We start from the raw sequence: 13,137 nt of genomic DNA, 5'->3' as shown, positions 1-13,137 counted from the left end.
TCCATTCCCCAGGGTTTAAACCCTGCACTTCATGTAAGAAGCCTGTGCCGAGGAGTGACCTGCATCAAAGTTGCTTAAAGTGTCTGGGAGAAACACGTCAGTGTCAGGTGCAAAATCTGTGAATGTTTTTGCTCTTGGACTAAGAAAGAATAAGATATCTGTCTTAAGGTCATCCTCATGGAGTCAGCACTTAGACTGGTGTTGGAGCCCAGTAGATCTGACTTGGCACCGAGCATGACGGCCTTGGAATGCAGCGCTCCGCCGACACCCTCTGCCTCATCTCGGCACCAATGGCCATCTCCGGTATCAAAGAAGAGGCAGAAAATAACTTGCATGGAGTGGGGACGCTCCCCCGTGGAAAAAGCGAAAGGGAACCAGGGAAGACCTGGGTCAGGCTGCGCATCCTCCCCGCCTCATAGTGGTCCCTCGCCACTGCAAGCATTGACCACTGCACCGGGCCATCCGCAAACTCCGGGTAGCAATAGAGGCTCTCACCGCCTGATGGTGCCATCAATCCCGGAGGCTTTCAGGCTATGAAAGACCTCCTGCCATTGCCCTTGCCACCAACGCCGAGAGATAGTAGGCCACGCCGAGATTCTGCACCGGCACCAACAGGCAACATATCGAGGGAGAGATCTGCCCCACAATCCCCTTCTTTGAGGCACCATTCACCAGTTCGCAGGCAGTCCCCAGAGTTGAGACCATGCTCTCCAGGTCAGGACAGCATTAGACTGGACTCCTGCTGTTGATCTCCTGAGGGCTGGCAACAGACCGAACACCACCATGGACCCCCGGAGTGATGCAGATCGCTGACCTTGCGGCATGTCTCCCCAGCACCACTTGTCTAGTCCATACAGGAAGCCAAAGGACAAAGGCAGGTCCCAGCACACCCACCGTTCGGGCTCCCCACACCACTCTCTGGTGCAGGAACAGTGCACCCTACATGGCACTGTGCAATATTCGGGTTTGGTGCCACCATGGCCATCAGGTAGCTGCACATCCTCGGACAGCGAGGAGGTTATTCATGTCAGGCAGACTGCGGCACCGATGCCCAGCTTCCCTACGGAATCACTAACGGGAGTGTGGCCACAAGGTCAGTGGCCCGGACCGTGGCCCTTCTGGTGGGGGTTTCACTCAGGGATTCCACAGCCCGGTTCTGGGAGAGGAACTTCGGTGCTGCAGTCCTCCATCTCTCAAGGTTCGGCGCCGCATTTGGATTTGGAGTCTGACAGTGAGGGCTCACACGCCTTGACCCTAGGGGAATTTACCCCTCCCAGAGCAGAGACACCTCACCCACCTCAGCTACTGGCCTCCTCATTGTCATCGCCGGATGAGGCAGTTGCGGCCCCTTCATCAGCGGTACCGTTGGACAATTTCAGGGCTCACCAGGACTTGCTCAAAAGGGTTGTCTCTAACCTGGGCTTTAAGGTAGAGAAGACGTAGAAAAGAGCCAGGGGACAAGCTCTTTGGGATACTGGCCTCAGCAACCCCCAGCAGAGTGGCCCTACTGGTCCATGAAAGGGTGGTTAAGCTAACTAAAGCATTGTTGCAATCCCCGGCCTCTCTGCCCCCCATATCAAAAAGGGCAGAGAAAAAACACTATGTTCCGGTAAAGAAGTTCGTATATCTCTATACCCACCCCACACCGGATTCCCTGGTGGTCACCACTGCTAACAAGAGGGACAGGCAGGAGAAGGTGAGCTTGACCCCTAAGAACAAAGAGGTGAAAAGACTGGACCTCTTTGGTCGAAAAATTTATTCCACAACTAGTTTACAGCTATAGGTGGCAAATCAACAGGCGCTGCTAGGAAGATATCTCTTCAATATCTGGCAGTCGCTAGACAAATTTGCAGACTCTTTGACTCCCTCCTCCAAACAGGAGTTTGAGGCCATCATAGAAAAGGGGAGAGCGGTGGCCAGGGCATCCCTGCAGGCGGCTTCTGAGCGGCAGACTCGGCAGCTAGGTCAATGGCCTCTGTGGTGTCAATGAGACGAGTGTTGTGGCTGCAGTCCTTGGGTCTCCCGTCAGAGGTCCAGCAGTCGATACAGGATCTCTCTTTCAATGGCATGGCCCTCTTGGCTGAACAGATGGACGCCAGACTACACAGCATGAAGGATATGAGGGCAGCACTAAAATCCCTCGGACTCTATATATCCTGTCTTCCTCCAGGAGGCATTTCAAGCCCCCACATCAGCAACTGTCTTGGGATTACTCCTGCAAGGACTATAAGAGGAAGGGCAAAGGATGTAAAAGACACCAGGGCTGCTCGTTGTCAGCTGGCCCACAACCAGGCTGTAGCCGCCATAATCAGGGCAGAAAACGGGCCTACCAGTTTTACCCGTGGTTCCAACTCCCCTTATGTTTTCTTTTTGTTTGGCCTGCTTCTTCCCCAGCTGAGCCACCATTACGTCGGACCGTTGGGTGCTCAGTACAGTGGCGCTTGGCTATACCCTCCAGTTTGCCTCACTTCCCCCCTCCTACCCTCCCTCCATGTCCCTCTTCAAGGACCCTTCTCATGAGCATTCTCAAGAGGAAGAGAAGGGTGATGGTGGTCGGGGACTCCCTCCTAAGGGGGACAGAGTCATCCATCTGCCATCCGGACCGGGAAACTAGAGAAGTGTGCTGCTTGCCTGGAGCTAGGATTATGGATGTGACGGAGAGACTGCCAAAACTTATCAAGTCCTCAGACCGCTACCCCTTCCTAATTCTCCATGTGGGCACCAATGACACTGCCAAGAATGATCTTGAGCGGATCACTGCGGACTATGTGGCTCTAGAAAAAGAGATAAAAGAGTTTGAAGCACAAGTGGTGTTTTCATCCATCCTCCCTGTTCAGGGAAAAGGCCCAGGTAGGGACCGTCGCATTGTGGAAGTAAATGCATGGTTACGCAGGTGGTATCGAAGAGAGGGCTTTGGGTTCTTCAATCATGGAATGTTGTTCCAGGAAGAAGGATTACTAGGAAGAGACGGGATTCATCTAACGAAGAGAGGGAAGAGTATCTTCGCTGACAGGCTGGCTAACCTAGTGAGGAGGGCTTTAAACTAGTTTTGACGGGGGACGGGGACCTAAGCCCGAAGGTAAGTGGGGAAGAGGGACACCACAAGGAAGCAGAAGGAGGGGGTGCAGCAGGGGAGGCCTCCCGATTCATACTGTGAAAGTAGGCCAGTCGGCTATTTATCTCAAGTGCCTGTACACAAATGCAAGAAGCCTGGGAAACAAGCAGGAGGCACAGTCAAGAAACTACGACATGATTGGAATAACTGAGACTTGGTGGAATAACTCACACGATTGGAGCACTGTCATGGATGGGTATAAACTGTTCAGGAAGGACAGGCAGGGGCGAAAGGGTGGAGGAGTTGCCCTGTATGTAAGAGAGCACGATGACTGCTCTGAGCTCCAGTATGAAACTGGAGATAAGTCAGTTGAGTGTCTCTGGGTTAAGCTTAGAAGCAAGAACAATAAGCGTGATGTCGTGGTGGGTGTCTGTTACAGACCACCAGACCAGGAGGATGAGGTAGATGAGGCTTTCTTTACTCAACTAGGGAAAGTTTCCAGTTCACAGGACCTGATTCTCATGGGAGACTTGAATCACCCTGACATCTGCTGGAAGAGCAATACAGCAGAACACAAACAATCCAGGAAGTTTTTGGAGAGTGTCGCAGACAATTTCCTGGTGCAAGTGCTGGAGCAACCAACTAGGGGCCGTGCGTCTCTTGACCTGCTGCTCACAAACAGGGAAGATTTGGTAGGGGAAGTAGAAGTAGGTGGCAACCTAGGCAGCAGTGACCATGAGATGGTCGAGTTCAGGATCCTGACAAAAGGAAGAAAGGAGAACAGCAGGATACGGACCATGGACTTCAGAAAAGCAGACTTTGACTCCTTCAGGAAACTGATGGGCAGGATTCCCTGGGAGGCTAATATGAGGGGGAAAGGAACCCAAGAGAGCTGGCTGTATTTTAAAGAGACCTTATTGAGGGCACAGGAGCAAACCATCCCGATGTGCAGAAAGAATAGCAAATATGGTAGGCGTCCAGCTTGGCTTAACAAAGATGTCCTTGGCGAACTTAAACGCAAAAAAGAAGCTTACAAGAAGTGGAAGCTTGGTCAGATGACTAGGGAGGATTATAAAAACACTGCTCGAACATGCAGGAATGAAATCAGGAAGGCCAAAGCACAATTGGAGTTGCAGCTAGCAAGGGACGTGAAGGGGAACAAGAAGGGTTTCTACAGGCATGTTGCCAACAAGAGGAAGATTAGGGAAAGTGTGGGCCCCTTAAAGAATGAGGGAGGCAACCTAGTGAAAGAGGATGTGGAGAAAGCTGAGGTACTCAATGCCTTTTTTGCCTCTGTCTTCACAGACAAGATCAGCTCCCAGACTACTGTACTGGGTGGCACAGAGTGGGAAGTGCTGAAGGAACAGGTCCAAGACTATTTAGAAGGATTAGGCATACACAAGTCCATGGAGCCGGATGCAATGCACCCGAGGGTGCTGAGGGAGTTGGGTGAGGTGATTTCAGAGCCATTGGCTATTATCTTTGAAAGCTCGTGGCAACAGGGGGAGGTCCCTGAGGACTGGAAAAAAGCAAATATAGTGCCCATCTTCAAAAAAGGGAGGAAAGAGGATCCAGGGAACTACAGACTGGTCAGCCTCACTTCAATCCCTGGAAAAATCATGGAGCAGGTCCTCAAAGAATCCATTTTAAGGCACTTGGAAGAGAGGAAGGTGATCAGGAACAGTCAACACGGATTCACCAAGGGAAAGTCATGCCTGACCAACCTGATTGCTTTCTATGATAAGGTGACTGGCTCTGTGGATGTAGGGAAGGCGGTGGATGTGATATACCTTGACTTTAGCAAAGCTTTTGATACTGTCTCTCATAGTATTCTTATCAGCAAGTTAAAGAAGTATGGGTTGGATGAATGGACTATAAAATGGATAGAGAACTGGCTAGATCATAGGGCTCAACGAGTAGTGATCAATGGCTCCATGTCTAGCTGGCAACCGGTCACAAGCGGAGTTCCCCAGGGGTCGGTCCTGGGTCCGGTTTTGTTCAACATCTTTATTAATGATCTGGAGGATGGGGTAGATTGCACCCTCAGCGAGTTTGCGGATGACACTAAGCTGGGGGGAGTGGTAGATACCCTGGAAGGTAGGGATAGAATACAGGAGGACCTAAACAAACTGGAGGATTGGGCCAAAAGAAATCTAATGAGGTTCAACAAAGAAAAGTGCAGAGTCCTCCACTTAGAAAGGAAGAATCCCATGCACAGCTGTAGACTGGGGACCGACGATCTAGGCAGCAGCTCTGCAGAAAAGGACCTGGGGGTAACAGTGGATAAAAAGCTGGATATGAGTCAGCAGTGTGCCCTGGTTGTCAAGAAGGCTAATAGCATATTGGACTGCATTAGGAGGGGCATCGCCAGCAGGTCACGGGAAGTGATTATTCCCCTCTATTCGGCATTGGTGAGGCCGCATTTAGAATATTGTGTCCAGTTTTGGGCCCCCCACTACAAAAAGGATGTGGACAAGTTGGGGAGAGTACAGCGGAGAGCAACAAAAATGATTAGGGGGCTGGAGCACAGGACTTATGAGGAGAGGCTGAGGGAACTGGGCTTGTTTAGTCTGCAAAAGAGAAGAATGAGGGGGGATTTGATAGCAGCCTTTAACTACCTGAAAGGGGGTTCCAGGGAGCATGGGGCTAGGCTGTTCTCGGTGGTGGCAGATGACAGAACAAGGAGCAATGGTCTCAAGTTGCAGGGGGGGAGGTCTAGATTGGACATTAGGAAAAAGTTTTTCACTAGGAGAGTGGTGAAGCACTGGAATGGGTTACCTAGAGAGGTGGTGGAATCTCCATCTTTAGAGGTTTTTAAGCTGAGGCTTGACAAAGCCCTGGCTGGGATGATATAGCTGAGGTTAGTCCTGCTTTGAGCAGGGGATTGGACTAGATGACCTCCTGAGGTCCCTTCCAACTCTAATATTCTATGATTCTTGGATTTTTGTGTCACTCACAACATTCACCCAATCGAGATACATCTCCTGGGAGTCAACAACTCTTTGGCAGACCGACTCAGCAAGTCCTTCTGCTCTCGCCACGAGTGGTCCTTCCATCTGGAGGTAGCATCCCGCGTCTTCTGAAGGTGGGGTTTTCCCCAAGTGGACCTCTTTGCCACCAGGGACAACAAGAAGTGCCTTCGCTTTTGCTCCCGTCAAGGTCTCACTGCAAGCTCTATCACAGATGCCTTTCTCTTTTCCTGGCCAGGGGACCTCTTGTACACCTTCTCGCCAATACCTCCTATCCACAAAGTTCTCCTGAAGGTGAAGAGGAACAGAGCACGGGTCATCCTCTACCCAGAGCTGAGCTCCCTACATCCGATGGCATGGCTCCATGGCTGAGTGAAGAGGAGCAGGCCTGCTCAGCCCAAGTCCAGCACGTACTCCTAGAAAGCAAGAAACTGTCGACCAGATCGGCCTATAGGGCCAAATGGAAGTGCTTCATCTGCTGGGCAATCAACCTGTGGTGTGTCCTTGACGGAGGCATCTATCCCAACAATTTTAGAATATCTGCTCCACCTAAAGCAGGAGGGATTGGCCTTCTCGACAGTTAAGGTCCATGTAGCGGCTATATCTGCTTTCCACCCTTTAGTGGAAGGTAGTCTTTTCACATGAAATGATGGCCAGGTTCCTTAAGGGACCACAGCACCACAGCAATGTATTATGTGAACAAACGGGAGAGACCACTCCCATCAGCTTTGTCAGGAGGTAATAAAGTTCTGCCAGTTCTGAATTGAAGAGAACTTCATTCTCTCAACCGCTCATTTACCCAAGTGCCCAGAATCATGTGGCCAATCACTTCAGCAGGCATTTCTCTCAGAATCATGACTGGTTTCTGAAGAGCAGTATGCTGAGGCCCATATTCGGAGAATGGCATATTCCTGCTGTCAACTAGTTTGCAATGATGGACAATAAAAAGTGCCATCAGTTTTGCTCTCAAGTAGGTCTCAGTCCAGATTCCATGACAGACACGTTTCATCTGATTTGGGAATCAGTGTAGGTGTATACTTCCCCCCAATCCTTCTCATTTCTCTGCCAGACGGATTCTCATTGCATCAGCTTGGCCAAGACAGTGTTTGTTTTCTAATCTCCTCAATCTTTCTGTTCTTCCATGCATTACTTTTTTTTCTTGTCCTGATTTTGTACCGTGGTCAGATTTCACATCCAGCACAGAACAGTCTGCACCTCACAGCATGGATACTGCATGGCTAGAAAAGGAAGAGAAGCCCTGTTCCAAAGCAGATTGACAAGTTCTACTGAATGGTAAAAAGCTCACTATTAAAACTCTGTGTGGCAAAATGGAATAGTTTTTTGATCTGGTCCCTAGTCTTGGGGATTCAACAATGCAGTTATGCGTTTAGGACATTCTGGAGCACTTGTTGTATCTCCAGTCATCTGGTCTGCTTCTCAGTGATTCTCAGTGGGCCGTTAATACTGTGTTGGCCACCATTATGGTATCTCCATTGGAATCCTTGGCAATTTGTTCTGTATCTACTATGCTAAAATACAACTTTTCTTGTGGCCATAACTTCTGTGGGAAAAGTTAGTGAGCTGCAGGCCCTAATGGTGGACTCTCCATACACCCAGTTTTCAAGAACAAGGTTTCTTTGAGACTTCAATCCTGAGTTTTTGTGTAAGGTGCTATCACAATTTCATCTTAACCAGACACTTCACTTACCTGTATTTTTTCTCAAACCTCGTTGAAGTGCTGGCAAACAGCATCTTCATTCCTTGGATGTGAGACATAAGAACATAATATCGGCCATACTGGGTCAGACCAATGGTCCATCTAGCCCAGTATCCTGTCTTCCAACAGTGGCCAATGTCATATGCTTCAGGGGGAATGAATAGAACAGGTAATCATCAAGTGATCCATTCCGTTGGCCATTCCCAGTCTCTGGCAAACAGCAATTCCTGCCTGTCCTTGCTAATAGCCATTGATGAAGCTATCCTCCTTGAACTTATCTAGTTCATTTTTTAACCCCATTATAGCCATGGCCTTCACAACATCCTGTGGCAAGGAGTTCCACAGGTTGACTGTGCGTTGTGTGAAGAAATACTTCCTTTTCTTCATTTTAAACCTGCTGCCTCTTAATTTCATTTGGTGACCTCAAGTTTTTGTGTTATGAGAAAGAGTAAATAACACTTTTTTTACTTTCTCCACACCAATCATGATTGTATAGACCTCTATTATATCCCCCCTAAGTCGTCTCTTTTCCAAGCTGAAAAGTCCCAGTTTTATTAATCTCTTCTAATACGGAAAATCTTTCCTCATATGGAAAATGCTTGGCATGTTACTTAGAAAGAACTAAGCCATTCCATTCATCTTTTTTTTTCCTTTGTGAATTGTATGAATGGTCAAGGGTCTCTGTGCAGATGATTTCCAGGTGGCTAACATCCTGTATTACAACAGCTTATGCGATGCCTTGGACTTCACCTTTGCACAGGTAAAGAGTTCATTTGGAGAGGTCCCAAACAACATCAGTCACATTTCTCACTGATGTTTTAATATTGGACATATGCAGGGCTGCTACTTGATCTTCCAAACATACCTTTACCAAGCATTATGCTATTATGCCTGCATCTAAATCAGACGCAAATTTTGGGAAGACAGTGTTGCAGGTACTCCTTAAGTAGACTCTGAGCCCCACCTCCTTCTGATACTGCTTGTGAACCAGCTGAGTGGAACCATGAATGTCTGCAACCACTAGAAGAAGAAAAAGTGGTTACTTACCTGTATTGTAACTACTGTTCTTCAAGATGTGAGAACAGACATGTGGCAGACTGGGAATTTTCTGTAATATTCGTATGAATGCTGTGTATGCCTCCGTTTCCCCTATATTTTGCATGGCTGCCCAGTGGGGAAAAAAGGACCAAGTTTGCTCTCAGCGCAGGTTAAATGATATAAGTCTGTGTGTGTGTGTCACCCAGCTTTCTGAGCCTGAATGAGGCATTAAAAAGGACTGACTGAGACTGACCCCATATCAGTGGAAAATCTGAGAACACAATGGAAAACCCATCACCAGGCTATTGACCCAGAGAAAGATGGATTTTCCTGCCTTTCCTGCTGAGCAAAGGACTGGAGGTTGTGAAGTGGGGGATAAAGTATTGGCTTCTAGAGGAAACTGAGGGGCTCTCTCACCTGGGAACTGACTAAGGGCAGGTCTACACTACTGCTTAAGTTGATCTAACTTACATCAAGACACCCCCTGAGCGATGCAAGTTACAACGACCTAAGCGCTATCCACACTGGTGCTATGTTAGTGGGAGATGCTCTCCCACCGACATAACTTCCACTTCTCGCAGAGGTGGAGTAATTATGCCAACAGGAAAGTGCTCTCCCATTGGCATAGGGCAACTTCACCAGATGCGCCAATGTAGCACTTCTAATATAGACTTGCCCTGAGAGAGACAGACAGAGCCTGAAAATGGGGTTTAACTACAGCTTGGCTGGGACTCTGGGATAACCAAAATGGACTATGCTTTAACATTCATTCCTCTATGCTAACCTAAGGGCTTCCTGTGCTGTATTCCAATTGACTAATTAACCCTACTGTTTTGGAAATGCTGCTTGAATGTCACTGTCAGTGCTTGGTGAGGTGCATTAATTCCTGAAGACTGTATGAGTCTCTGCCAGGAGTCTATCTCAGTTGGACTTGCTGAGCAGAGCTCACAGTGTGAAGCAGGAGTGCTGAAGCTCAGAGATTCAGTCTCAGGTGACAGTGGGGCTGCATGGTGAAGGAAGCATGGGACCCCTTGAGAGTTTGGAACACCAATGGGGTTCCTGCCAAAGACTGTTCCAAAGTTGAGGGCGTAGCACTGATCCTTTGCATCTGTGACAATGTGTATTCCACGATCCACCCTCTGTCCCTCAGCATTGTAGTCTAAATTCTTGATGTTTAGTGTGAAGGAACCCAGGGGGGGATTAGGGTGGTGCCGCCCTTAAATAACCGGAAGGAGGTCAGGGCAGAAAGTGGGTGTACCACACCTACAGGTGCTGCTAGGCAGAGTTCTTTGGCTTCATTGCCCTTTTGCACGCACACCTGAGTGGAATACACTTCTGCATCCTCATCTCAAAGAACAACAGTTACAGTACAGGTAAGTAACTGTCTTGTCTGCTGACTTCACTGCATCAATTACATTTGAATGATATTTTCAAGTTTTTATATCCTACTTTGAGGGCTAGGAAATCCTTTAAAAAATGAAAGCTGAATTTCTGATGTAATCACATGACTCCAAGAGCAGGGGTCCTAGGCATTTACAGGGCCTATGCTTTAATCCTGCCTGTGGATATATTCAGAATATCTTCACTCTGTTTAACATTGGTCCATGTTTTTCCCAAGTTAGCTTCATTTGGGGACAGTAAGTTTCTGATTCTGACCACTGCTTGTGCTTTCTCCAACTATCCTCTGCATACAGGATGGTTGTGAACATTTCATTTGGAAACAGTAGGTGTATAAGGGCTAATATTTTGGTAAGTAACAGCACAAATAAACTAACAATCAGCTGTGAAATGTTTCACCTCAATCTAGATAGGTATATGTCAGATAGAAATTGTTTAGAAAGGTGAAGATGCTCAGAGTCTGAGCACTTGGCATTCCTTGGCAATGGCCAGTTAACTCTTGAGATTTAGGCTGGCTGTGGCTACATTTTACACTAGCTGCCAGAAAGTAGATGAGGAGAGACTTAGAATCATAGAATATTAGAGTTGGAAGGGACCTAGCTGTAGTTAAGTGAGACACATTCATGTATACTATATAACTGCTCCTTTTTTCCCTTCTAGATCTCCATCTACTGGTGGATGTAGCTTGCAAACAGGAGCACTTTCCAAAAGAAGAATTGAGAGAGTGAGAAATGGGTGACAAGCATGTGAAAATGTGCAGTAACTGCCAACTGGGTTCTTCATATCAGACCTGAGAGGCAGCGCTTTGCACACAATATGCACTTTGGAACTTTTCAACTCTGTTTAAAAAAAAAAAAAAAAAAAAAAAAAAAAAGCTCTTTCCTTTTGCTTTTGTTGTGAGTTTAATGGAGAATTAGTCACTCCATTGTTTACTGCATTTCTTTTGTTACATTTACTACTTTGACATGTTGTGAAACATCTAGCGGCCAGAGTGTTCAATATGCAGTAATTGTTTATCTGCCTAAAATTCCTTAGAAATGGAAAGCTTGGACTCTCTGTAAACAAGAACTCTAAAAGCCTCTGCAAGACTTTCTTACTGGGAGTAAGTTGTTTCTTGTGTTGTATTTGGAATCTCTCTGTATCACTTTGTTGGGAAGTGTGTACTCAGCACAGCTCCAGTTTGGTGCTAACCGTGCATCTCCTTGGAGTTACGCTGGCCCTTTAAAGGGAATTGTGTGAGAAACAAAAGCATTGGGAGGTCACAAGATTCCAGGTCTGAGTGGGTCAGGGATTCCAGGAGAGCATCTCTGGGAAAGATGAGCTAATTTTCTAAGTGACTAACCAGGAAATGCTCTTCCTTCCAAGCACAGTGCTCTGTTTCAGCAGCAAAAGTGTTCCACTGATGAGCATCCACCATAGACACCAGCCGCTGGATCTTTTACATAATTGGAGCACTCTTCTGTTTGAATAATTTCATTTGATTCTAGTGATATCTATAATGGTAAGTCATCTGTTTGTTTACTATATTGCTTATTTTAAGTAGGTCTTCACAAGACACTTTTAATTTGTTTAATATAATTGTATTTATATTGAAAGTAGACTTAAGGTTTTTAACAGCTATGTATTTGTATTAATATTTATTAATGTTGAAATATTGACAGAAGGATAAAGGATGCACGTGCAATATTTGTCATGTTAAGATAATATATGTGAATGAGGCAGCACTGAAAAAAATGTAACTCTAATTGTTCCCTGCCTGTTCATGCATCTTTATAGTCAGTGAGACTCAGTCCTATATAATTGTGAAAATGCACAAGAAAGAAGCAGAGCGAATGTGCCTTTTATTTGTCAGGTCCTGAGTTATGCCCTCTAAATCTTTCTGTAGCTTACAGCTACATTCAGTACCTCACAGACAAACTCTGGATGATAGGATGAACCAAGATCAGACCTTTTAAACCCCTACCAAGGCTCCAAACAAAAAAGTTGGAAGCTGTGGGATGCTCTTGGGTCTTGGTACACTAGCAGGAGCACTGCTATACTGACCTTCCTCAGAGCTGACCTTTCTTTACATCTTTTGTCATATGTATACAGTAAGTTTTCAGAGGTCTTGAATGTTTTAGGGAGTTGCATCTTCTCAGGCCTTGCTTGTCAAACTAGAATATGTGGAAACCAGTAGCAAAAAATAAAGTGCATTCAAATAGTTAAAAGGAAAAGGAGTTCAGCAATACAGCAGGAACACCAAAATCTGAGTTTGGTTTGTTGCTCCCCAGGCTGGCAGGGCTTGGGACTACTGCAGGGGATGCTGTGGAAATAGGGGAGAGCCTCACTGCCCTCTAGCCATTTCTGTCATTAAGGGAATGATTTACAGGCTTTGAGGAGAGTCATGTCTAGTCCAGCTGCCGTGACTGGGAAGTGAATATGAAGTCATAGGGATCATTGGAATTCTGCATTGCCAGACTGGAGCTGTTACATATTAAGTAATGAAGCTTCCTGTCTTAACTTTCTCAGTCCTGTCTACACCAAAAGATGTGATGTTCTTTTGGAGACATGAGTCAAGGAGCCTATTGTTTTAATGATTAATTACGAAATTCTAGTATTTATTATCTTTCTGAATTTAAAAAAAAGCCATGGAGCTGGATCTCCTGCCATACTTTACATGCACAGTATTATCAGCTGTAGCTCTCCTTATCCTTAATTAACTCTGAGACACATTGTGAGAGGGCAGAGGAAAAAGGACACTCACTGCTTAAAGAAATCAATATAGTATTGCACAAAACTAATAAGTCTTGGGTAACCCAGCAGTCTGGACATCTCAGTATTTCGGCACCTTTAGCATGGATGTATTTCAGTCAGCAAATAATAAAGTGTGACTGCTCCAACCAGGCACATTGTTTTACTATTTTCTTGTTAATGGGAATAGTGTGGAGTTTGGTTACACTGAGGTGTAAAATAACAGCAGC

At 46.5% G+C, this 13,137-nt stretch overlaps 1 protein-coding gene across 1 annotated transcript in view; it reads left to right on the top strand.

Moving 5' to 3' along the window:
• The window catches only part of HSF5 (heat shock transcription factor 5), a 64,061-nt gene extending 52,170 nt beyond the window's left edge, over positions 1-11,891 (top strand). Inside the window, exon 6 of the mRNA XM_067537659.1 lies at positions 10,838-11,891. Coding sequence (XP_067393760.1) covers positions 10,838-10,905 — 68 coding nt within the window. The 3' untranslated portion in view covers positions 10,906-11,891. The remainder of the gene's footprint in view (positions 1-10,837) is intronic.
• Positions 11,892-13,137: the final 1,246 nt, after the last annotated feature.

This window comes from Emydura macquarii, unplaced genomic scaffold (genome assembly GCF_026122565.2).
Source record: "Emydura macquarii macquarii isolate MOO-44397 ecotype Brisbane River unplaced genomic scaffold, CSIRO-AGI_Emac_v2 contig_450, whole genome shotgun sequence".
Lineage (NCBI taxonomy): Eukaryota > Metazoa > Chordata > Testudines > Chelidae > Emydura > Emydura macquarii.
The sequence above is the reverse complement of the archived record's forward strand: the minus strand, read 5'-3'. Positions and strand labels throughout refer to the sequence as shown.